This window comes from Dromiciops gliroides, chromosome 5 (genome assembly GCF_019393635.1).
Source record: "Dromiciops gliroides isolate mDroGli1 chromosome 5, mDroGli1.pri, whole genome shotgun sequence".
NCBI lineage: Eukaryota > Metazoa > Chordata > Mammalia > Microbiotheria > Microbiotheriidae > Dromiciops > Dromiciops gliroides.
The window spans coordinates 196,651,933-196,675,937 of record NC_057865.1 but is presented as its reverse complement, the minus strand read 5'-3'; the positions used below and the strand labels follow the sequence as shown (position 1 = coordinate 196,675,937).

General features: G+C 37.1%; 1 protein-coding gene and 1 pseudogene across 1 annotated transcript; one reads left to right on the top strand and one right to left on the bottom strand.

Annotated features, from left to right (window-relative positions):
• The first annotated feature begins 1,227 nt into the window (after positions 1–1,227).
• On the top strand, positions 1,228–15,132 carry LOC122728905 (annotated as a pseudogene).
• A 174-nt stretch (positions 15,133–15,306) lies between these two features.
• LOC122728904 (early activation antigen CD69-like) lies at positions 15,307–23,539 on the bottom strand. The gene is made up of 5 exons (XM_043967613.1): positions 23,473–23,539; positions 19,650–19,772; positions 18,737–18,960; positions 17,721–17,824; positions 15,307–15,418 (listed from the first exon to the last, which is right to left on the bottom strand). Exons 1-5 carry the CDS (start codon positions 23,537–23,539, stop codon positions 15,307–15,309), a joined length of 630 nt encoding a protein of 209 aa, XP_043823548.1.
• Positions 23,540–24,005: the final 466 nt, after the last annotated feature.

Here is a 24,005-nt window from a genome sequence, read left to right as displayed (position 1 = left end):
GCTTTGTCCACTGTATCACCTAGCTGCCCCATGATGACATCTTTAGGGTTAGATTGAGGGGTGAGGGGAATGCACTGGGGGAGGGGGAAGTGCAGAGGTAGTATAGGGTGAAATCCCACATGAAAGAAACAGGAAAGGGCTTATGGAGTGGGGGAGGAGCAAGGCAGTAAATGAATTTTACACTCATCAGAATAGGCTCAAAGACCTTAATCTCATCATAGTTGCCTCAAGGAAGGATTCACACACACACACACTTGGGTGGAGTAATCTATTTAATCTGGACAGTAAATGAGCCTAACACTCATCAGAATTGGCTCAAAGACCTCAATCTCATCAGAATTGGCTCAAGGAGGGAATAACATATACACTCAATTGGGTGGAGTAATCTCTCTAACCCTGCAGGAAAATAGGAGGGGGAAGGGGATAAAGAGAGAGGGGCAAAAGAAGGGAGGGCAGATTGGGGGAGGGGACAGACAGAAGCAAATCCTTTTTGAAGAGGAATAGGGTGAAAGACGATAGATAATAGAGTCAATATCATGGGGAAGGGAACAGGATGGAGGGAAACAGTTAACAATAGTAATCCTGAAAAAAAAATGGAGGAAAAATTGTACAAAAAATATTTATAGCAACTCTTTGTGGTGGCTAAGAATTGGGAATGTCCATCAATTGAGGAATGACTGAAGAAGTTGTGGCATATAATTTTAGTGGAATTGTATTGTGCTTTAAGAAATTACAAAAAGGATGATCACAGAAAAACCTGGAAAGACTCATATGAACTGATGTATATAGTGAAGTCAGCAAAACTGGGAGAACATTGTACATAGTGACAGCAGTATTGTTCTGAGCAATTGTGAATGACTTAACTATTCTCAGCAATACAATGATCCAAGACAATCCCAAGGGACTGATGATGAAGCATACTATCCACCCCCATAGAAAGAACTAATAAAAAGGGTACTTGTGGATTGTACATATATAACCTATATCAGATTGGTTGATGGCCTCAGCACTCTGGGACCTGGGACTGGTGTCATTCTCAGCTCGCTGGAGCTGCTGTCCCAGAAACCTCCTCCATCATCTCCCCCCTGGGCCCCTCTCCCCTATTTAGTTCCTGCATCGTCCGGGACATTTGGACTAATTTTTCAGGGTGAGGAGAGGACAGGCCCCAGCAGGGAGGCTTGCTACGGAGGAAGAGGAATGGCTAACAGGAGGAGAAAACACGAGGAGCTCAAGATGATAGAGGCACTGGTAACAACTGAAGCTCAGAAACTGCTGCACCAGCTGAATGTTCTGTTGGAACAGGAGTCCAGATGTCAGTCAAAGGTCTGTGGCTTGAGACTAATTGAATCTTCTCATGATAATGGCCTTCGGATGACTGCAAGACTGAGGGACTTTGAAGTGAAAGACCTTCTTAGCCTAACTCAGTTCTTTGGTTTTGACACAAAGACTTTCTCTCTAGCTGTGAATTTACTGGACAGATTTCTATCCAGAAAGAAGGTACAGCCCAAACATCTTGGATGTGTGGGATTAAGTTGCTTCTATCTGGCTGTGAAATCAATAGAAGAAGAGAGAAATATCCCGTTAGCTACTGATTTGATCTGAATAAGCCAATATAAATTCACAGTTTCTGACCTGATGAGGATGGAAAAGATTGTATTGGAGAAGGTGTGTTGGAAAGTCAAAGCTACTATTGCCTTTCAGTTTCTACAGCTCTATTATTCACTCATTCATGAAAACTTACCATTTGAAAGGAGAAAGAACCTGAGTTTTGAAAGATTGGAAGCTCAGTTTAAGGCATGCCACTGTAGAATTATGTTTTCTAAAGCAAAGCCTTCTGTATTGGCATTGTCTATAATTGCACTGGAAATTCAAGCACAGAAATTTATAGAATTGACAGAAGGAGTAGAATATCTTCAGAAACATTCCAAGATAAATTACAGATTGGTAAGGGGAGGAAAGGGGAGGAAAGGGAGGGAAGGAGAAAAATTTGGAACTCTAAATCTTATGAAAATGAATGTTGAAAACTACTCTTACGTGTAACTGGAAAAAGTAAAATAAATATAAATTTTGGGATAAGAATTCATTATTTGGTAAAAATTCATGGGGAAACTAGAAAACAGTCTGACAGAAATTGGGCATAAACATTTTACCTAGGCAAGATCTCTATCTCTATCTCTATCTCTATCTCTATCTCTATCTCTATCTCTATGTCTATATCTATCTATCTATCTATCTATCTATCTATCTATCTATCTATCTATCTATCTATCTATCTATCTATCTATAATGACTTCTTCTCCATCCTTCCTTCCTCCTTGGCCTCTCTGTGCCCTTTGATACTGTTAGCCATCCTCTTCTCTTTGATATACTCTTCTTTGTGTGTTTTTTCTTTCTCCTATTATGTTCTCTCCTTACCTGTCTGACTGCTCCACTGTCTCTTTTGCTGGATCTCTATACAGGTCATACCTGATTACTTTAAGTGTTCCTCAAGGCTCTATTCTGAACCCTGTTCTCATTTCCCTCTCTACTATTTTGCTTGGTGATTCATTTGTACCCAATGTCTCTTTTCTAAAAATTTCATTTATTTTGTTCTGAACTTAAGAAATAAAACAAGCATTTCCATAACATAGTAGAATAGGGGGAAAAAGATGATTGTGCATGAAACTGCAAATCTATTATGTACAATTTGCTGTTCTTTTAAAATATATAATAAAAATATCATGTAATTTTCTTTTTTCCCCCTTTTTTCTTCCCTCCCCCCTTTCTGCCCTGAAATGGCTGCCATTAAATACAAATGCATGTATATATATATATGTGTGTGTGTGTGTGTATACATGTATAAATGTGTGTATATATATGTATATATGTGCATATATGTAAAACCATTCCATATATACATCTATTATCAGTTCTTTCTCTGGATGCAGATAGTATCTTTCTTCATATGACTTTTGTAGTTAATTTGGGTATTTATAATAGTCAAAATGACTTAGTCACTAAAAGTTGTTCCTAAAACAATATTGTTGTAACTATATACATTCTCTAGGTTCTACTCATTTCACTCTTCATTATTTCATGCAAGTCTATCCAAGTTTTTCTAAGGTTATTGAGCTCATCATTTCTTATAGCACAATAGTGTACTAACACAATCATATACCACAACTTGTTCAGCAATTCCCCAATTGATAGGCATTCCTGTAACTTCCAGTTCTTTGCCATTACAAGGAAGGTTACTATAAATATTTAAAAATGTATCCATTCTTTTCCTTTTTCCCTAATCATCTTGGGAAACAGATCTAATTGTGGTATTGCTACATCAAAGTGTATAGAAAGTTTAATAATTCTTTAAGCATAATTCCAGGTTGCTCTCCAAAATGGGTAGACCTTTATTTGAGAATCTGTTTATAAATTGTTTTTTTTTTTCTAATTTTCTGTTTTCCTTCTGATCTTGGCTACATTTGTTTTATTTCTACAAAACCCTTTTAATTTAATGTAATGGAAATTAACTGTTTTATATTTCACACTGCCCTCTATCTCTTCATTCTTTCTTCCTTCCTTTCTTTCTTCCTTCCTTTCTTTCTTCCTTCCTTTCTTTCTTCCTTCCTTCCTTTCTTTCTTTCTTTCTTTCTTTCTTTCTTTCTTTCTTTCTTTCTTTCTTTCTTTCTTTCTTTCTTTCTTTCTTTCTTTCTTTCTTTCTTTCTTTCTTTTTTTCCTTCTTTCTTTCTTTCTTTCTTTCTTTCTTTCTTTCTTTCTTTCTTTCTTTCTTTTTGAGTGGAGCAATGAAGGTTAAGTGACTTGCCCAGGGTCACACAGCTAGTAAGTGTCAAGTGTCTGAGGCCAGATTTGAACTCAGGTCCTCCTGAATCCAGGGCCAGTGCTTTATCCACTGCACCACCCAGCTGCCCCCTATCTCTTATTTATTCATAAATTGTTCACCTACCCATGTTCTTCATTTTTTCTTGTAATATCTCTCTTTATAACTAGGTCATATGTCTATTTTGATCTTGTCTAGGCAAAAGGTATAAGATATTGGTTTGTGCCCAATTTTGTGCCCCAAGAATTTTTACCAAATAATGAACTCTTATCCCCAAATTTTAAGTCTTTACACTTGCCAAATACAAGGTTACTATATTTAATTACTGCTATAAATTGTATGTCTACTCTGTTCCATTGATTTGCCTTTCTATTTCTTAGCCAGTACCAGATAGTTTTAATAATTATAGTGTTGGGGGCAGCTAGATGGAGCAGTGGATAAAGCACTGGCCCTGGATTCAAGAGTACCTGAGTTCAAATTCGGCCTCAGACACTTAACACTTACTAGCTGTGTGACCTTCGGCAAGTCACTTAACCCCAATTGCCTCACCAAAAAAAAAAACAAACTACAGTGTTATAAGATAGTTTAAGATTGCTAAACCCCCCTTCCTTTACATATTTTTTCATTAGTTCCTTGTACATTCCTGATTCTTTGTTCTTCCAAATGAACTTTTGTTGTTTTTTCTAATTCAGTTAAATAAATGTTTTGCTAATTTAATTGGGATGAAATTGAATATATAAATTAGTTTAGGTAAAATTGTCATTATTAGTATATTGACCTTGCCTATCCATGAATAATTAATATTTATCCAATTATTTAAATCTGATTTTTTTGTATAAAAAATTTTTATATATACACATATATATACATACATATATAAATACATATATACACACACACACACATATATAAAATTTTGTTCATATAGTTCCTGGGTTTGTTTTGGCAGATGTTACTCCCAGGTATTTTATATTGTCTATAGTTGTTTTAAATGAGGTATCTCTTACTATCTCTTCTTGTATAAATCTCTTTCTCTCTGCTGACACTGCCACCATCCTAATGCATTCCCTCATCATATTTTGCATGGATTAATGCAATATCCCTTAGTATCTTTCTACTCCAATTCATCACAGACAATTATGCATTTTACAATTATTTTGATTGTGACTTCTATTATTCCTTTTGGATTTTGTTATTTCTATATAAATATGTTATTGATATTTCAAGGTTATTTTGTACACTTATACATTCCTGGGATTTGTAAATTTATTATCAGGTCATCATCAAATAAGGGTATTTTTGTCTCCTCTTTGCCTATCTTTTTTTTTTTTGCAGGCAATGGGGGTTAAGTGACTTGCCCAGGGTCACACAGCTAGTAAGTGTCAAGTGTCTGAGGCCAGATTTGAACTCAGGTACTTCTGAATCCAGGGCTGGTGCTTTAACCACTGCGCCATCTAGCTGCCCCCTCTTTGCCTATCTTTATGCCTTTGATTCTTTTCTTTTGTCTTATTGGCATTGCTAGCATTTCTAGAACAATGTCAAATAATAGAAGGGAAAGGAGACATCCTTGTTTTAGTCCTCTATTTATTGACAAGGTTTCTAATGCTCCCCCTGCCTGGAGATTTTTAAGACCATTTTAGACCATTTTCCAGAGTGACCTAGCAAACTTTAATCTGGAATTCAATTCAAATGACGGAATCATGTGTTTTCCCATAACTTCAAGTTCTCTTATGGGTGGACAATATAAAAATGACCAACTTTGATGTTTTATAATCTCCTCTTGTATGTATATACTGTCAAGATGAGATGTGTAAATGATATTCTTTTACACACTTCCTGCAAAGCAATATTAGTGATTTTTTGGACCCGTATATTTTCTTAGAATTTTTACTTCCTCTTTTTATCAGCAGTAAAGGAAACTGGTGCCATGAATTGGATTAGATAATATTTCATATCTCTTAGCACTGGACATACCAACAAAGGGGGAAAAGCCTTATCATTACTTTAGTTCAGCATTTCCCAAATAAATAGAACATTTTTGAATATAAAATTTACTGATAGAACCTCCAAATATACTATTAGGATAAAGAAGCAAGGCAGAAAAAAAAAGATTTCTACTTTTATACACCCCCCAATTCTATATATAATAAACATTTAAACTACAGAATTCATGTTTAATGTATTATTGGGGGAAAACATCTTTAAAATTGGCATTATTTCCCCTTCTACCCCCATAGAACCTTTGTTTATAGCACACAGACAACCAGAGCTCTTTAGAAAACAGTTTGGAAAGTACTACTGTGGTTAAAGTTTCCAAATGTAGCCATTTCCTTTTAGAACTTGAAAAAAAATTATGTGAGTTTGCCTGTTGACTAACCACAAAGTGTGAGTCACCAAAGAAATATATTTCATCACCTGAACAGCTCCACAGTACATTCTACTCAAATAATACAGAGCACCTTTAAGCTTCAAGATAACATATACCACAAAGATGGGGGAAATTCTTAATTTACTGCATGCATGTGCTTTGTAAAGCATAGCTACTCATTGGTCAGAATAGAATTTATTCCTATTTGTTAAATGATCATTAAAATTTAAAGTGAGATGATAAGCAATTTGTTTATTTGCTTGAGAGACTCTCATAATGCCAATGATAATATGGAAGGCTAGTTAAATGGGAAATGATTTTTTTTCTTTAGTTATAGCAATTGTTGAAGACTATAGCTTAAGAGAAAAGGTAGGGAAGAGGAGTGTGTGAACTGAACCAGGAAAATCAATTAAACACCAAAATAGAAATCCTGAAAATCAAAGAAGAGATTAACAAAATCAAAAGCAAAACACACACACTGAGTTAACAAAACTAGGAGCTACTTTTTTGAAAAAATAAAATAAGCCATTAACTTAATTTGATTAAAAAGATAAGGAAAACCAAATTACTAACTTCAAAAATGAAAAAAAGATAATTCCCAAAAATGAAGAAAAAAGGATATTATTTGAAACTAATTTGCTAAACTATATGCCACAAAAACTTGTCAGAAATGAGCATTTATAAAAATATAAAATACCCAGGTTAATACAAAACTGCTTTTCTGCTTATGTGGATCCTTACTACTTTTCCACTGCCAAATCTTTTGTATTTAATGTAGAGAAACTTACTAGAAAGTAATCAATTTACATTTATTAAGCACCTACTATGTACCAAGCACTATGTTAAGTGCTAAGAAAGTATTACCTCTTAATAGGAATAGCATTTCTGTTTAAATCAAAGAACTCATCAGACTGGATGATTCTGATTGTAATAGAACAGACTAGCTACTTATTCATTCAGCCAGATATTGCCTTGTTAATCAGTCACTTCAACACTGCTGAGGTTGACTGTAAGCAAGACAAGCAAACCTCTACAAGACAAACAGCAAAACCTCCTCTACTTTTCCCTCTCAACCCAGAGGTGGCAGCAGAGAACAACAGGAGAAAATTGTACTATCCACCTCCAGGTGGCACATGAAAGGTAATAACTGTAGGTCTTGGCAAATGAAATCATCAATTCTCTTTTTGGCCAAACAGAAATTGTTCAGCTGAAGTCTTCTATCATCTAACTGCTTCTGGGTCCCACAGCTCCAACAGAGCCATCCTTCTGTGTCTTTCATTTTACTCAGATTCCTATATCTTCAAAGGCTTAAATAAGACTATCACTTATAAATGAGAAAAAAAAAATCTCCCCAAAACTTCCCCTGTGAAATCGACAGTCCTTTACAAATCTTCCCACAGTTTTCAAATGCTTATATGATTTCTCACCTTTAAAAAAAAATTTACCTTCTTTTAGTCATAAAACATCTACATGCAAATGAGTTTAGGTATCACTATCCCCTGAAATTCTCAAGTCTGCAGAATGGTCCGATGTTTCCTCTAGTATCTTTGAAAAGGTGTTTCTTTACACTCATTTTAAAAATTTTTAAACAAATTAAGTTCTTTCTCTGCTTCTTTAAAATGTTAAACCATTCACACATAAGTGAGGCATCATTTGACATTGTTCACAAGGCTTTATTTATGCCATCACTGATTGTCTGCCCAAAGCTGTTCAAAATCTTATCTGAAAGCTATTTGTTCCTACACATATATATATATTAGCATGAATACAAAGTTTCTTTCCTACTACTTTTAGGCATCAATATGTTTCTCAGAAATATCAGTATTATCCTATATTCTTTGAGAGCTGTCATTGTAGGGTACTATGACTTTAGCTATATGTCCAGGTCACACAAGGAAATCTGACCTCCCATTCACCCTGTTACATAAAGGGAGGTATGTGTGCATGCACATCTTCCATGCACACTGTCATATTATTAGCCAGTCCTTGACAGTCTTGGGGAGTTTCTTATCAATAGTTTCTCAGGGAAATATATGTGTGCATCTGGTCTCTCTCCTGCATGCCTTGTTTGCCCCTCCCAATCAGGATTGATCCATTTGTTATCCACCTGCTGTCATGGACTTTTGTGGGATGGGGATCAGGATAGATCCATTCGCTGTCCACCTGCCATCACAGACCTCTGCTACCCAAGTGTGAGTTGCTTATAATAAATCTTTATTATTTGCAACACTGACTGTTCTGGTATCATTCTTCAGTATCTCTTTTATCTTGGCTTATGGGGGAATTTACTCTGTCCCTCCCTGCCCCCCAACCCTCACCTTCCCTGGAATCCAACAGTCATAAATCTCTTTCTTTACCCAAAAAATATTTTCCATTCCTTTTTTATCACTAACCCACTGTCCATAAAAGAGTCTGAAAGAGATAATATACCTTATATAGGTGTCAAACTTGTAGCCACAAGTGTTGTAGGAACCAGATTAAAATATAACTGGGAAATGTTTAATAGAATAAATTAAAAATACAGTGTAACATAGATTATGTTAATGTGTGGTTTCCTAAATTAAAGTCCACAGGGATACATTTCTATTTGAGTTTAACACCACTGTGTGATAATTCTGATCACTCTTATTTGCAATACTCCTGTCATCCTCAACACCTAACCCTTGCTCACTGCATATCTTTAATCAGTCACCAAATCTTGTCACTTCCACAACCCTAACATTTCCCACATCTATTCTCTTTGCCCCTTCTTTTCAATGGCATAGCCATTACCCTAGTTTTTCACCTTGTTGGTCTCCCCAACTAGGGGAGACCATCAATTCATCTCACATACAAATGCCAAAATAATATAGTATAGTTCTGGCTATGTGTGCACTATTATCCAATAAACTTTGTAGCTCTGTAGAACTTCCACAATAGAAAATTGGAACACTAATGCATTGTTGGTGGAACTGTGAACTGATCCAACCATTCTGGAGAGCAATCTGGAATTATGCCCAAAGGGCTATAAAGCTGTGCATACCCTTTGACCCAGCAATACCACTTTTGGGTCTTTTCCCCAAAGAGATCATAAAAAAGGGAAAAGGACACACATGTACAAAAATATTTATAGCTGCTCTTTTTGTGGTGGCAAGGAATTGGAAATTGAGGGGTTGCCCATCAACTGGAGAATGGCTGAACAACTTGTGGTATATGAATGTAATGGAATTCTATTGTGCTATAAGAAATGATGAGCAGGAGGAGTTCAGAAAAACCTGGAAGGACTTGCATGAACTGATGATGAGTGAGATGAGAAGGACCAGAAGAACATTGTAAACAGTATCATCAACATTGTGTGTTGATCAACTGTGATGGAATTAGATTCTTCTCACCAATGCAATGGTACAGGAGAGTTCCAGGGGAGTCATGATGGAAGGGGATCTCCAAATCCAGAAAAAAAAAGATTGATTGAACCATACTATTTCTTTTGTTTTGGGTGCTGTTTTTTTCTATTTTGAGGTTTTTCCTCAATGCTCTGATTCTTCTCTTATAACATGACTAATTCAGAAATATGTTTAATTTTATTATATATATAAAACCTATATCAGATTACCTGCTGTCTAGGGGAGGGGGGAGGGAGGGGAAGGAGGGAGAAAAATCTGAAATTGGAAAACTTGTATAAACAAATTTTGGGAACTAACTTTACATGTAACTGGAAAAAAATAAAATACTTTTATCAAGAAAAAAAAACAAACAAAAAAACCAAACCAAAACAACAAAGAACTTCCACAATAAAAAAAGAAAAAAGAAAAACACAGCCCTCTGTTTGGCAGGTAAACTGCGGCACAATTTGGTACTAACCTACCTCTCTAGCCTTATTGCACATCACTTCCCTTTATACACATGAAGGTCCAACCAAAATGGCCTTTTACAGCTCTTTATGATGAAATTCAATCTCTTTCTCTGAGCATAATAAAATCTTGTTGATTAATATTCTACTGCAGATTTTCCTGTTTTTCAACCAACTAGTTTGATGATTACTATTTTATCATATTATTTGAGGTCTAGAAATGCTAGACCTCTTCATTACTATTTTGTTTTCATTACTTTCCTTGAAATTATGGACCTTTTATTACTTTATCTGAAATATTGTCTAGTTCTATAAAGAAAGGGCAGCTAGGTGATACAGTGGTTAGAGTTTTGGGCCTGGAGTTGGGAAGACTCACCTTCATGGGTTCAGATCTGGCCTCAGACACTTATATTATTGTTTGCCCTTTATTCTCAAAGAGGATCATGACATTGGGGTTATGTCATGACTTGAAGTGAATTGGATTTAAGTAAGGGAGGCCTCACTCTCTCCTCCAGAGCCATCTGGGTCCTGTGGATAGATATATATCAGGATGACTGGAGATGGCCATGGATATTTAAGGCAATTAGTATTAAGTGATTTGCCAGGGTCACACAGGTAGTGAAGTGTCCGAGGTCAGATTTGAGCTCAGGTCCTCCCAAACATCAGAACAATTTCTGCCCATAAGAAGCTTATATTCTATTTCCTTTGGCGTTCTGTTACTTTGAAGAAGCTATTATTCATCTCAATTAGTTTCTTCATTGCATCTTAATGATTTTCCAAGTGTTATATCTATAAATGCCATGGTTTGGTCTCCTCTTTGCCAACACTCTTTCCTTAATTCTCCTAATTTCTCTTTCTTGTTTTGTTATGATAGTTAGAATTTCTATTGCTATGTTAAATAATAGGAAAGAGACCTAGGATCTTTGTTTCAACTCTAAATTTTGGGGGGAATTTTTCTCTATGAAAATTATTATTATATTGTTCAGTCATGTTTTAGTCACGTCCAACTCTTCACTGACCCAATTTGGAGTTTTCTTGGCAGAGATACTGGAATAGTTTGCCATTTCCTTCTCCAGCTCAATTTACAGATGAGGAAACTGAGCCAAACAGGGTAAAATCATTTTATAGGGGCAGCTAGGTGGTGCAGTGGATAGAGCACCAGCCCTAGATTCAGGAGGACCCAAGTTCAAAGCCGGCCTCAGACACTTAACATTTACTAGCTGTGTGATCCTGGACAAGTCACTTAACCCCAATTGCCTCACACACAAAAAATCATTTTACAAATGAGAAAACTGAAGCAAACAATTTGAAGTGACTTGCCCAGGGTCACAAAGCTGGTAAATGTCTGAGGCTAGATTTGAACTGGAGTCTTCCTGACTCCAGGCCCAGCATTCTATCCATTTGTGCCACCTAGATGCCCTAAAAATAACATTAGCAGTTGGTTTTTGATAAATGTTTTTAATTTATTGAGCTATTATAAACTTTTTATAGCATTTGTAAAAATTTTAAAGCATATTTTTATATTTAAAAACTTTTTTGCATCCACTAGAGAAGGGTATGGTAGATATTCTTTGTTTTCTAACTGTGTGGACTAAGTTATGGAGAGGTTGTAAGCTGCACTGGCAGAGAGAGTTTTTGTGTTGATGAAATGAAAATCCCTTGATATAGTGATGTCTTTTCTGGATCTATTGATACAATTCTGTGTTTTTAGTTGATTTTGTTATTTTTATGATTAATTATGCTAATTGTCTTCCTAATCACAGTCATCCTTATTAGTGATAAAGTACAATTTGGTTAAACTGAGTGATTTTTTTTAAATATATTGCAGGTGTCTTTGCTATTGGGAGGGGCATCAGTATTTTTATTATCAATGATACACCATGGAGCAATTAAAAGAATGGTAGATTAATGGGCTCAAAAGACCTACATTCAAATCCTGCCTGATACATTCTGGCTGTGTGACCCAACCCGTACCCCAAAGTAGGCCATTTATCTTTTACTGTAAAGCTTTTCCACAGACAAATCTCTAAGACTACATGTTACAGAATATTTGCTAAGTTGTTTTGATAATTTCTTCAGGGGCAGCTAGGTGGCACAGTGGATAGAACACTGGCCCTGGATTCAAGAGGACTTGAGTTCAAATCTGACTTCAGAGACTTGACACTTACCAGTTGTGTGACCCTGGGCAAGTCACTTAACCCTCTTTGCTCCGCCAAAAAAAAAAAAAAGATAATTTCGTCACTGGGGACTTTCTATATTTATATATATTTTTTTTGTTTTTGTTTTCAGGGCAATGGGGGTTAAGTGACTTGCCCAAGGTCACACAGCTAGTAAGTGTCAAGTGTCTGAGGCCGGATTTGAACTCAGGTCCTCCTGACTCCAGGGCCGGTGCTCTATCTACTGCGCCACCTAGCTGCCCTATATATTTATATTTTTAATGAAAAATAAAATAAAATGAAAAAAAATTTTAAAAAAACCCACAACACAGGCATTTTCTAACCTTCCTCTTCCATGGATGATAGTGTGGTTCATGGTATGATCAATCAGTAGCAAAGATAGATTGCTTCTTACATTGGAGCTTATTATAACCCACCCGGGCCTTGTCTCCTGTTTAATTCTTATCCATATCAGTGCTTAATAATAAAATGCCCTCTCCAGTTTCAAGGGCCTTCTTCTCTGAGATTATCTTTCATCTACTCTGTATATCTTACATATCCCTAGTTGTTCATATGTTGTCTCTTCTATTAGAATGTGAGTGAATATCCCAATAGCTCAATTAGTGAACTCAGGTTGCTGTGAAGATTAAAATGAGATATTGTATGAAAGCATTTGGAAAAGATAATGCACTTTACATAAATAAGGGAATATCATTGATTGGCTTTTCTACTTGATAGAAATCCAGATAACGGATAGTTTACAATTCTATAAAGAGTCAGAATCAATTCATTGTAAATAGTTTCCATTTATTTTCTAAAGACTTTTTAACACTGACATTTGACTGCCCAAACACTTTGGAGACAAGAAACAAAAATTCCCATGTAGTATTGCACATAAAAGCATTGATCACAGCAGGCAATATATATCATCGGCTGAAGAAATTGATTTTTCTCAGCTTCGAAACAATCAGTTTTTCTTTCCTATCAGTTTGGAAATAGCTATGTCATATATTGCACATTTTTAGCATTGTTATCTATTTTAAACAGACTTCATACTTCTATTCCTTATCTCTGTACAATAGTATAAATAGGAGCCTAGTTATCAAAGGCAAAGGTTTGTATGGATTTTTCAGCAAAATTGAAGTTTCATATAAATGAGATCACTGGTTCATTTTAATATTTGAATAAAGAAAATAAACCCATCAATGTTTAACAAAAACATAGAAATTAGAGATTGAAATGATTTTATAGGTCAATTTGCCCCTCGTAGTCAACTGACAGAATTTGAGAGACAGAGACAAAAAGAGACAGACATACAGAGAGAGACAGTGGGAGATACTTAGCATCATATTTATCGGGAAAAAAAAATAAAAACAAATGTATTTAGGGGATCAGGTGCAAACTGCATTTGAACCCAGTGTCTTTGTTATGAGATACAGTTTGGGGAGGGGTGGGGGTAGGAGGAGATGACAACTGCCACAACTCCAGATATTTACATTCAGGCTATGTTCACACAGAAACTCCATTTTGTGCAATTTTACTAACTGGTCAACAACTAATAAATAATTTTTAATTCAGTCTCTGTCCTGTTTTAGAATATTCTACTTAACAAAGGCATTATGTAAACATAAAGTGCATAAGATCATAGATTAGGGGCTTTAGAGGTTTTTTAATCTAACTCCCTCATTTTACAGATGAGGAAACTGAGTCAGAGAAGTGAAGTGACTTGCCCAAGGTCACATAGCTATTAACATCTGAGACAGGACATGAATTCAGGTCTTCATGATAATGCCCAACACTCCATCCTCTGCTCCTCCAAGTTGCATCTGGAATGTTTTGTTTTTTGGGGGTTTTTTGCTCTTCCTCCTTAGGAGTGATGCTTAATCAATATAACTGTAAGGTTTTCTGACTCACAGAAAGATATGCTTCTTTATCACAGGGTTCCCCAAGATACTCCATTTCTTTTGCAGGGAATAAATGTTGAGATGATACCCTGTACTTAAGAGAAACATGTAAGGTCTTTGAGAGGCAGCCTTCATCCTGGTTCCTCCTGTTCTAGAACACTTAAGAAGGAAAAGGCCTGCAGATTACTTTCCAGATCTTAGCTTTGTTGTTGTTTCTTCCTGAAATCTCTATGATTCAATATCCAAGGCTTGTTGTCTTTTAAGTGTTTCTTCACCTTGGGTATCAGATGGACAGAAAGCAAGTGTTGGATTCGCTGATCTTTCAAAACACTGGGCACATGATTGACATTTCATTATTTTCTCTTTGGTTTAGGGAGAGAAAACTATTTAAAGGTCTATCTCTACCATAACAGGACTACTTCATTTCTACTTCTCCATTTCTACTGTAAACACCTCCAAATCCAAGACGAGTTCCATCATCCATCAGACCCCCCTTTTAAAATGACTTCCTGTACCTGATTGAAACTGTCCATCACCTTGGAAATCTGCAAACGCAAATTTCTCATCTTCTCCTAGAATTTTGAACATGAACTGGATTCATCTTAGTGCTGTAAGAGGTCCTTACTGCTGTCTGAAAAACCATCTTGCTTTATTAATTTTCTCTAGGCATAGGCTCTGGGTCTGGGGTGGCTACTAGAAATCTGTGCAGGAGAAATTCTCCACTGTATTTGTGTACATTTGTTAGAATATGTGTATGTTTCCCCTTTAGCATTTTGGTAGCAAATAGGCCTTGTAGCAAGCTGTTGCTCAAGCCTTTGGGGATTTTGTGTTCATCTTTTTGCTCCCCTTCTTCCTGAATTTGCTCGATTGCATTTAGCAGATGCTCGTTCACACAGCTATCTGATCATCATCCTCTGGTTCTTGATCTGATGGTGATGATAACTACAGATCTTGTAATGAGTCATCTCCATCTGGAGACGTTTCAACTTAAGCAGCTGGGCTTTTGTAGCAGAGCAGTCTTTGACCGTGTCCTAGAGAGGCATCTCATCAAGCATCATTAGTGTGCTCAGGTACATCTACCAATACTGTTACAAAGAGTGGCCCCTCTAGGGCTTTCCAAATGAGTTCCTGAGTCTCTTACCAATGGAAAAGAGAATGGAAGTCTTTATGGAGAAATTCTCACATGGAGTAAGTGACTGGTTTCATTGAGTTCCCATCACATCCACGAGCACGGGTCAGGGTTTGGTGGGTTTGCTACAGATCCAGTGTAGATCCTCCCGGCATTTGACACTGCGGACCTCAGTACTTCTCAGGTAGGCACAGTTCCCTGATCCTGTGAGGTTGAACCTATAATGAATGAAAGAAGGCCAGAATTAGCATCAGCCTTAAAGAGAGCTTTACGGCAACAGAGTCATTTCAAAAACAAACTGGTGTTCTGAGCAATCAGACAGACCATTGAGGAGAATAAGGAGAGTCCTATTCAGTCCTTTGAGGCAGCTAGGTGGTGTGCAGTGAGTGGAGAGATCACTGAATCTGGAGGCAGGAATTCTTCAGCTAAAATCTATCCTTAGGCACTTATTAGCTGTGCATCCCTTGGCCAGTCACAAATTCTGACTCATTTTTGTCAACTGTAAAATGGGAATAATAATTCCCAGGGTTGTTGTGAGGATCAAGATGAGATGATATGTGTAAAGTGCACAGTGACAGCACATAGTAGGTGCTATATAAATGCTAATTCCCTTCTCAAACCCTTGAAGAAGAGGTATAGAAATGGATTTGATGCACTGAATTGGTTTATCTGGCATAACAGATAGAGATTTTAATTTCTCATCACCCAAACTAATATGAAAGATGTCTAAAGATGTTAAATTTCTCTTTGGGAATGAAACACATTTAATTCAGCCACATTTTCCAAGGATACTGTCACCAGTCACTCAGAACCCAAACCTTGAAATCATTCTCGGCTCCTCTCTTTCTGCTTCCCCACTCCCTGAATGTAATCAGTTGTCAAGTGTTGCTGCTTTTACCTCCACAACAACTTTTACATCTACAGTGGTTCTCTCTACCCACATATATGGGAGTCTGTTTGAAGTCCTTATCAACTCTTTGTTCAGTCATTTCTCAGTTGTGTCTGAACCTTGGTGACCCTTTTTGTAATTTTCTTGGCAAAGATACTGGAGAAGTTTGTCATTTCCTTCCCCAGCTCATTTTATAGATGAGGAAACTGAGACAAACAGGGTGAAGTGACTTGCCCAGGGTCACACAGCTAGTAAGTGTCAGAGACCAAATTTGAACTCAGGAAAATGAGTCTTTCTGAGTCTAGGCCTGGCACTTCTATATACAACACCAAGGGGATGGAGGTAAGTTCTATTTAATTATTTTTTATTTTTTATTTTTTGCGGGACAATGGGGCCTAAGTGACTTGCTCAGGGTCACATACCTAGTAAATGTCAAGTGTCTGAGGCCGGATTTGAACTCGGGTACTCTTGAATCCAGGGCCCGTGCTTTATCCACTGCACCACCTAGTAGTTGCCCTGGAGGTAAGTTCTAATAACTTGTGTAATCAGAAAAGGCCTTTAGTAGGAACTGACACTTGAACTGATCCTTGGAGATTGATAAGGGTTCTAAGAGAGGATAGGGAGGGGCAGCTAGGTGGTGCAGTGGATAGAGCACCGGCTCTGGAATCAGGAGTACCTGAGTTCAAATCTGGCCTCAGACACTTAACACTTACTATCTGTGTGACCCTGGGCAAGTCAACCCCAATTGCCTCACTTAAAAAAAAAAAAAGAAGAAGAAAAAAGAGAGGATAGGGAACATTCTAGGAATAGAGAAAGGCTTATGCAAAGACAAAGATGTGGAAGATGGATAAATCCCTTCCCCTCTCTGGGACTCAGTTTCTCATCTGTGAAATAATGTAATTACACTACATGATATCTAAGGTCCCGTCCTGCTCTAGAAATTTATGTTATAAGATCTTAGATCTGGGACAGCTAGGTGGTACAATGGATAGAGTACTGGCCCTGGAATCAGAAAGACCTGAGTTCAAATATGTGTGACCCTGGGCAAGTCGCTTAACCCTGATTGCCTATATATATATATACTGGATATATATCCAGTATATATATATATATATACTGGATATCCAGTGTTTATATATATATATATATATATATATATATATATATATATATATATATATATATATATATATATATATATATATATATATATATATATATATATATAAAGCTTATAGAGACCATAGAGAATACCTGGCCAAGTCCTATCATTTCATAGATGACTATGAAATTAGGGATATGTTGAACATATATCTACAGAGTGGAATAGCTTCAATTTTTTTCTTTATAAACCAAATCTCTGAATAGCTAGGTGGCACAGTAGATAGATCACTGGCCCTGGAGTCAGGAGGACCTGAGTTCAAATCTGGACTCAGACACTTAACACTTACTAGCTGTGTGACCCTGGGAAAGTCACTTAACCCCAATTGCCTCACCAAAAAAAAAAAAGAAAAGAAAAGAAATCAAAATCTCATTCAGAATAATGCTTTGGAAAAGGAAAAGGTAATGGTTCCGCATTTCTTCTTCTAAGCCCCAGCAATGAGAGAATGCATTTCCACCTCAGAACTCACCAGCCACTGAATTCTTTGCCATTTGTCCATTGCCATGCCTGGTTGACTTCATTTCTTAGTCCGATCCAGTGCTTAGCATTACCCGCATATCGTCTGAGAAAATTCTTAAAGAAAGCACATGGGAAGTCGTTGTCATATACCTCATCCTCCAAGTAAGTGTGTAATTGAGAAACTGATTGAGTTCCTATGAAATCCTCCCTCCTAAACAATGGAGTGATCTTTTCAATGTATACTGTGAACACAGGGTGAGTACTTTGCAACCATGATAATGACAAAGGGGAGTTAATTCTTATGTGGGTTATTTCAAAGGTCTGCTCAAACAACCATCTGCTGGATGAGCCTTTGGTGCTGCTTCCCTTAAATTGAATTATGGTTTTTGGTACATATTTTGCATATCGCTTGCACTTGTACATGTTATATGATCCATGTGGTCTCCCTCTCATAAAATTTAAGATCCCTGGGGGCAGCTAGGTGGCACAGCAGATAGAGCACTGGCCCTGGAGTCAGGAGTACCTGAGTTCAAATCTGGACTCAGACACTTAACACTTACTAGCTGTGTGACCCTGGGCAAGTCACTTAACCCCAACTGCCTCACTTAAAAAGAAAAATTAAGATCCCTGAGGGCAGAGATTGTTTTCCTATTTTGTCTTTAAATTCTCTGATATCTAACACAGTGCTTGGTATACAGCAAACACTTAATAAATATTTGTAGATTAATTCATTAAAAGCCCATATTCCAGTGTTTTGCCCAACCTTGTATGTCTTTGTGATTCAATTTCCCTTTAAGTTACACAAATAGTCAACTATTGTTTAGTAAGCATCTACTGTGTGCCAAGCACTGTGCTATAACTAGGGTCATAAAAAAGACAAGGGGCCCCCAGTCTAATGGGGGAAACAACATGTAAACAACATGCAAAAATCTTCCCTCACAGGGAAGCTATGAGGATCCACAAACAAGAATTATATAAAAAAATCTAACAGTTTAAAATATCTGTTTTTATATAGCAAATTCTTACCAAGTCTTCCTTAGAGTCAATCTGGGCAAGAGTGGAATCATGGGAAGAGCAAGCATTTTTGCTGGTGGACCAATTCCCTGTAGTGTTAGAAAAGATGTAACATTTGCCTTGGTATCCAATCCAGGAATCTGGGCATGAGGAAACAGGAAGATCCAAAGACATTGGTGTCATCATTGGAGATATATTCTCCCTGACGTATTTTCCAGGACAGTTGTATTGGCCCACTGAAAAGAAAGTCATTCAGTATGTTAACTGATAATATATACCTCTATGGAACCATATGGCCTGTGTGCTGAGCCAGGTGATAAAATGAAGAGTAGGACTGATGGGAGTGTTCTCTCACAAGAGTAAGGGGCAAATAACCCTCTACCCAGTGGCATAAGGATTGTCATTCCCCTTTACCCCAAACATAATGTTATTATACAAGGGGATTCTCTGTAGTGTTGTTGTTGTTTTGTTTTGTTTTGTTTTTGTGGAGCAAGGAGGGTTAAGTGACTTGCCCAGGGTCACACAGCTAGTGTCAAGCATCTGAGGTCGGATTTGAACCCAGGGCCAGTGCTTTATCCACTGCGTCACCTAGCTGCCCCCTCTCTATAGTGTTTCTGACCAAAAATGCCAGATAACAAATTGCACAAAGGGAAATATTGAACAGTTTGTTCCAACCCATAACAGCCTTTCCTAGTCACCATGTCTCCCTCTGCTAGAATATAATTTTCTTGAGTGCAGAGAACACATTTTTATATTTATATTTCTAGAATTTAGTACAGTACTTGACACATAATTAATATACCCTTAATAAAAATTTTAATCATCCATTCATTCACCCAAATAACACATTCTTCTATCATTCTGGATAACTAGGAATTTAATGTAGGAAAGGGGCTATAACTGGATCCAAAAAGTGCTCACCCACCTGACAAGGAAATTATTGCTATGATCAAAGTAACAATAATGACAACAGCGAGAACAGCACATGGAATAGGGACTTGTAGAGAGCCCTCTGACTCAGTGGTCATCATGGAATTCCTGGTCTTGCCTGAAATAAAGAAAATCAGTCAAGTCATGAAAGCAATTGATGTTTTAGCCATCCATCTACAAGCTACTGATAAACAAATGTGCCTCTCGTGGCTTCTGGCCTAAATAGTTAATTTACTCATCTGTCTTTTGGTGTCTGGAATTTAAAAGATTCTTGAAAAAGGCACTTGGACAAAAATAAAGGGAGTCAGACAAGACTGTAATTTATTATTTATGCTCTGGGTAGGTCCATAAGATCTAGGTTTAGGAAAAGATTAGATTGGCTATATATTTTTTAAATTCTTTTGATGGAGAGAGAAGAAGGTCTCTTTAAAATCCAAATCTACAAAGACTCCTGTTGTTCTTGTTGTTGTTGCCCTCCTCCTCCTCCTCTTCCTCCTCCTCCTCTCCCTCCTCTTCCTCCTTCCTCCTTCTTTCTTCTTCTTCTTCTTCTTCTTCTTCTTCTTCTTCTTCTTCTTCTTCTTCTTCTTCTTCTTCTTCAGTGTGCTAGGGTCCATATTATTAAGCTATTTACTATAATGAACAGCACAGAGGGTCAACTGGTCTAATAGAATTTAATAATATTTACTGACTGGCCACTTCACTCTGAGCCCTGTTGCATTCAATGAACTCTAAATAAACTGTTCCCTAAATTTTTTAAAAAGAGATGAAACACTGAAAAGGATGAAGATAAAAAAAACCCTTCTTTTTACTAATAATGTTTTAAAACAACCCTTATATGGCAATTTAGCATTTGTATAGAACTTCCCCCCCCACATACACAACAAGAGCTCCATGAAGCAAGTAGTGATTGTGATTATCCTGAATTTATTATAATTGAGAAAACTGAAGCTCAGAGAGGTTAACATGCTTATAATCACACAAGTGCTAAGTATCAGAACTAGGATTTGAACCTGAGTGTTCATGCTTCAATCTTTTTTTTCTCCCTTCAACACCAGTGCTCTTTCTTTCTACAGTAAAGCTATAGTGGTCTACTCATATCTACTTGATATCAAGATAAAGTGAGGATGCAGCCCTCCAAACAATTTGGGTGGAGGCCTTGTGGCAAATTTATGAGTGGAAATGGACAAGAATCCCATAGGAAAAACTGGTCTGGATGAACTCTCATCTGAATCTTGGGAGGGAACTTCCAAATGGAAAGGATCACAGATGCATTTGGGTATTTGAGTATGCTTGCATTTACTTTGTGCAAGTATGGTTACCATTGGATGTAAGCCTTTTTAGGGCAGGAACTATTTTGGTGGTTTGTTTGCTAGTTTGTTAAGTCTTTAAATCCCTAGTTCCTTGCTCAAGGAGGCATTTAATCAATTATTAAAATTCCTATTATTTAAAAATAAGATGTTATAAACTATTAAACATGCACTTAGTAAATGTTTGCTGAATTAAGTTGAAGTAAGTTTTACCTCTGCAGATGACTTTTGTGAAAATTACAAGTCAGTAGGCAATATTTCTGGAAATCATTTACAGTGGTGTTTTTAGTGATGGTTTTTATTTAGTGTTGCTTTCACCCCTATTATTACACCTTCAAAATGCATATTCCCTCAATGTTCAACTTTTACCATGTATGAACATGAACTGTTGCTTCCTTGGGGCTTGTTTATTTCTTTTTCTATTTACACCCATACATAGGTGAAAAATTACAACTAACATTCACACAGTGCTTTTTGATTTCCATGGGAGCCTTTTATACATTATCTTATCTAATCCTTAGAAGAATCCTGTGACTTTGGTTGTACAGGTATGATTATTCTCATTTTACAGGGGGAGTGTTACTTCTGTCCTTTGTGACTTTCTTCTCTGAGCCTCTCTACACTGATATTTCTCTTCTACTCCTATAAGGGCTGCATTACTGGATGCAGCTCAGTCTGTATGGTTAACAAGTTCAGAGTTCCTTCTGGGTTTGGTTTCAGTTCATGCCATTTGATAGCTACTGACACTGCTGGGTCTCTAACCACAATGTCAGACTAGGTTTCATAGCACATCTTCAACCACCTGAACGTTTCCCCTCATCTCCCTCCTCTCTCCAACCCATATCAGTTCAACTTCAGTAACAGTCAATGAGCAAAACATTAAAGTGACAGGGACCACAGCATGGATCTCATCATTAGCTACATTGTTTGATTTGGGGCTATTTTGGCCCACAGTTCAGCTCATATCACAGGCGAATTTCCACTACCCCCAATGTCATTTCCGAGAACCTTTCAGAAACTTCCTAAATGCCCTTTTCAGAACAGAAGTAAAAAAAAAGATAAGAAAAATTTCCCCACATACACATATTTCCTGTAAAATCCAATGAGAATGATGTCCAATTGTCCATATCATCTAGACAGCCAAAAAGAGATGGAGACAGGGACTACGAATCCATCAGGCAATTAACTGTGAGTTCAGGAAATTTTAAGTTTCTGAGCTGTCCCCCACTCCAGATATTTACCCTCCTCTGAACCTGGCCATCTCTTCATTTACAATTGGCTGCTTAGTTTGGGTGAAAAAGCTTTGGTGCACCTGCTTCATGGAAATGGTGATAAGACTTAGAGGAGTAAGAGGAGTAACTTGGCTTTGACTTGTTGAGGTCTTCAGTCAGCCAAGGATTGGTTGGTCAGTGGCTAGAGATGCCCTTACACAACACAGCAGTTTGATGTTCGAAGACTTTGCAAGAATTTCATCAGTTTGACCCTTCCCACCATAGGCTCTATGACTGAATAGTTTTTAGATATGGTAGCACCCTTACTCCCAATTTCCTAACTTTTTTTGAGTATGAGAGGAAGAAGGGTAGAAGAAGAATGTGAGCTTCAAGAAAAGACTTTCAAAAATATAGATGAAAATAGCAAAGCCCTAAAGTAATGAAAAAAAAAGAACAATCTGGGAAAGGAAAGGATAGAAATAAAAGAAGTAGACATGGAGAAAAACAATGAAGAAAAAACAATGAGGAAGAAGGAAAGACTAGTGAATTCAAATGTTTTCAATGAAAGGATGAATGGGAAAAAACTAGATATATAATATATACGTAGATACTGATGAAGAGAAAGAAAATGAAACTCAAAACTATCAGGGAGGTACCAATTCAGATAATTCTTTCTTGTCAATTTTCCTATAAATCACATTTATCTATGTGGCTGTGCTATAAAAGGCAGAGTTCTTGCTCGCCTTTTGTCCTAGAAGCAGCTAAAAGAAGCTGACAGAGGATAGGACACTTGGAAAGGCAGAAGAAATGAATAGATGTAGTCAAAAGTGGAGGTGATTATAAGGATAAAAGAAATAATACCTAGAGAGATAGGAAACATTGAGTCTCCTGAAATGATAATCTGGGCTGGACAAGTAGAAGTATCAGAAGAAATTATGGGCATTGGAGGAAGGGGGGATATGGTAAGGGGAAAACAACAACAAACCAAGGTGATTTGAGTTGAGACAATAAAAACATTCTTCAGAATATCTACCTTTCTAGAACTTTCTCACCTTTCAGTAAACTTTCACAGATATAAACCTTCTCCCAAGGCCTTCCTATATCCCTCTGACTGAAGCAGGTCTGGACCCAGGCTTGAAATACATATTAATGATGGTCGTGGGGGTCAGGAGAAGACAACTGTAACTCTCCCAATTGAGTTAATGTCATTATGTATACAAATCACTATCTGTTCTTCTCTTGTTCCTTCCTATAATTTCTACTTAAAAGATTTTAATTAAAAAGATAAAATCCGGCTTACTTTGCATTCCTCTCTCCATGTGCAAGGGACTGGTCTCTTGTCCAGGAAGTTCCTCTCTTGTCTGCATCTTTCCTGTTCACAATCTTTTGACAAATCCTAAGTGACAAATCCTGGGGTTCTTGTGCCTGTGTTGATAGAACAGACACAGTCACTTATATTCCGTTATATTATCTCCGCCCCCTTCTTCATTTCCTCCCTCCCCAATTCATCTTTAATTTACGGTCCAGTGGCCCAGACACCGTTTATGTAGTATGATGAGGGTGTGGTTTTCCCTTAAGTCTGAACTCTTCTTCCTCATATATAACACGAGGGACTTGAAAACAGAGAATCTCATGCTTTTAATCAGTCAGATTAGGACAAGCTCTCAAGAGCTGGGGAGAAAGATAAGTTAGAGAACCATAGAACTCAGCCAACTTGGGATAAGTGGTTACACATGTCAGGCTATGAGTTCCGGTTTTGACCATATAATATCCATCCTTTCCCTCTCTGTGTGCCTCACTTTTCCAATCTGTAAAATTTAAGAGAACTCTTTA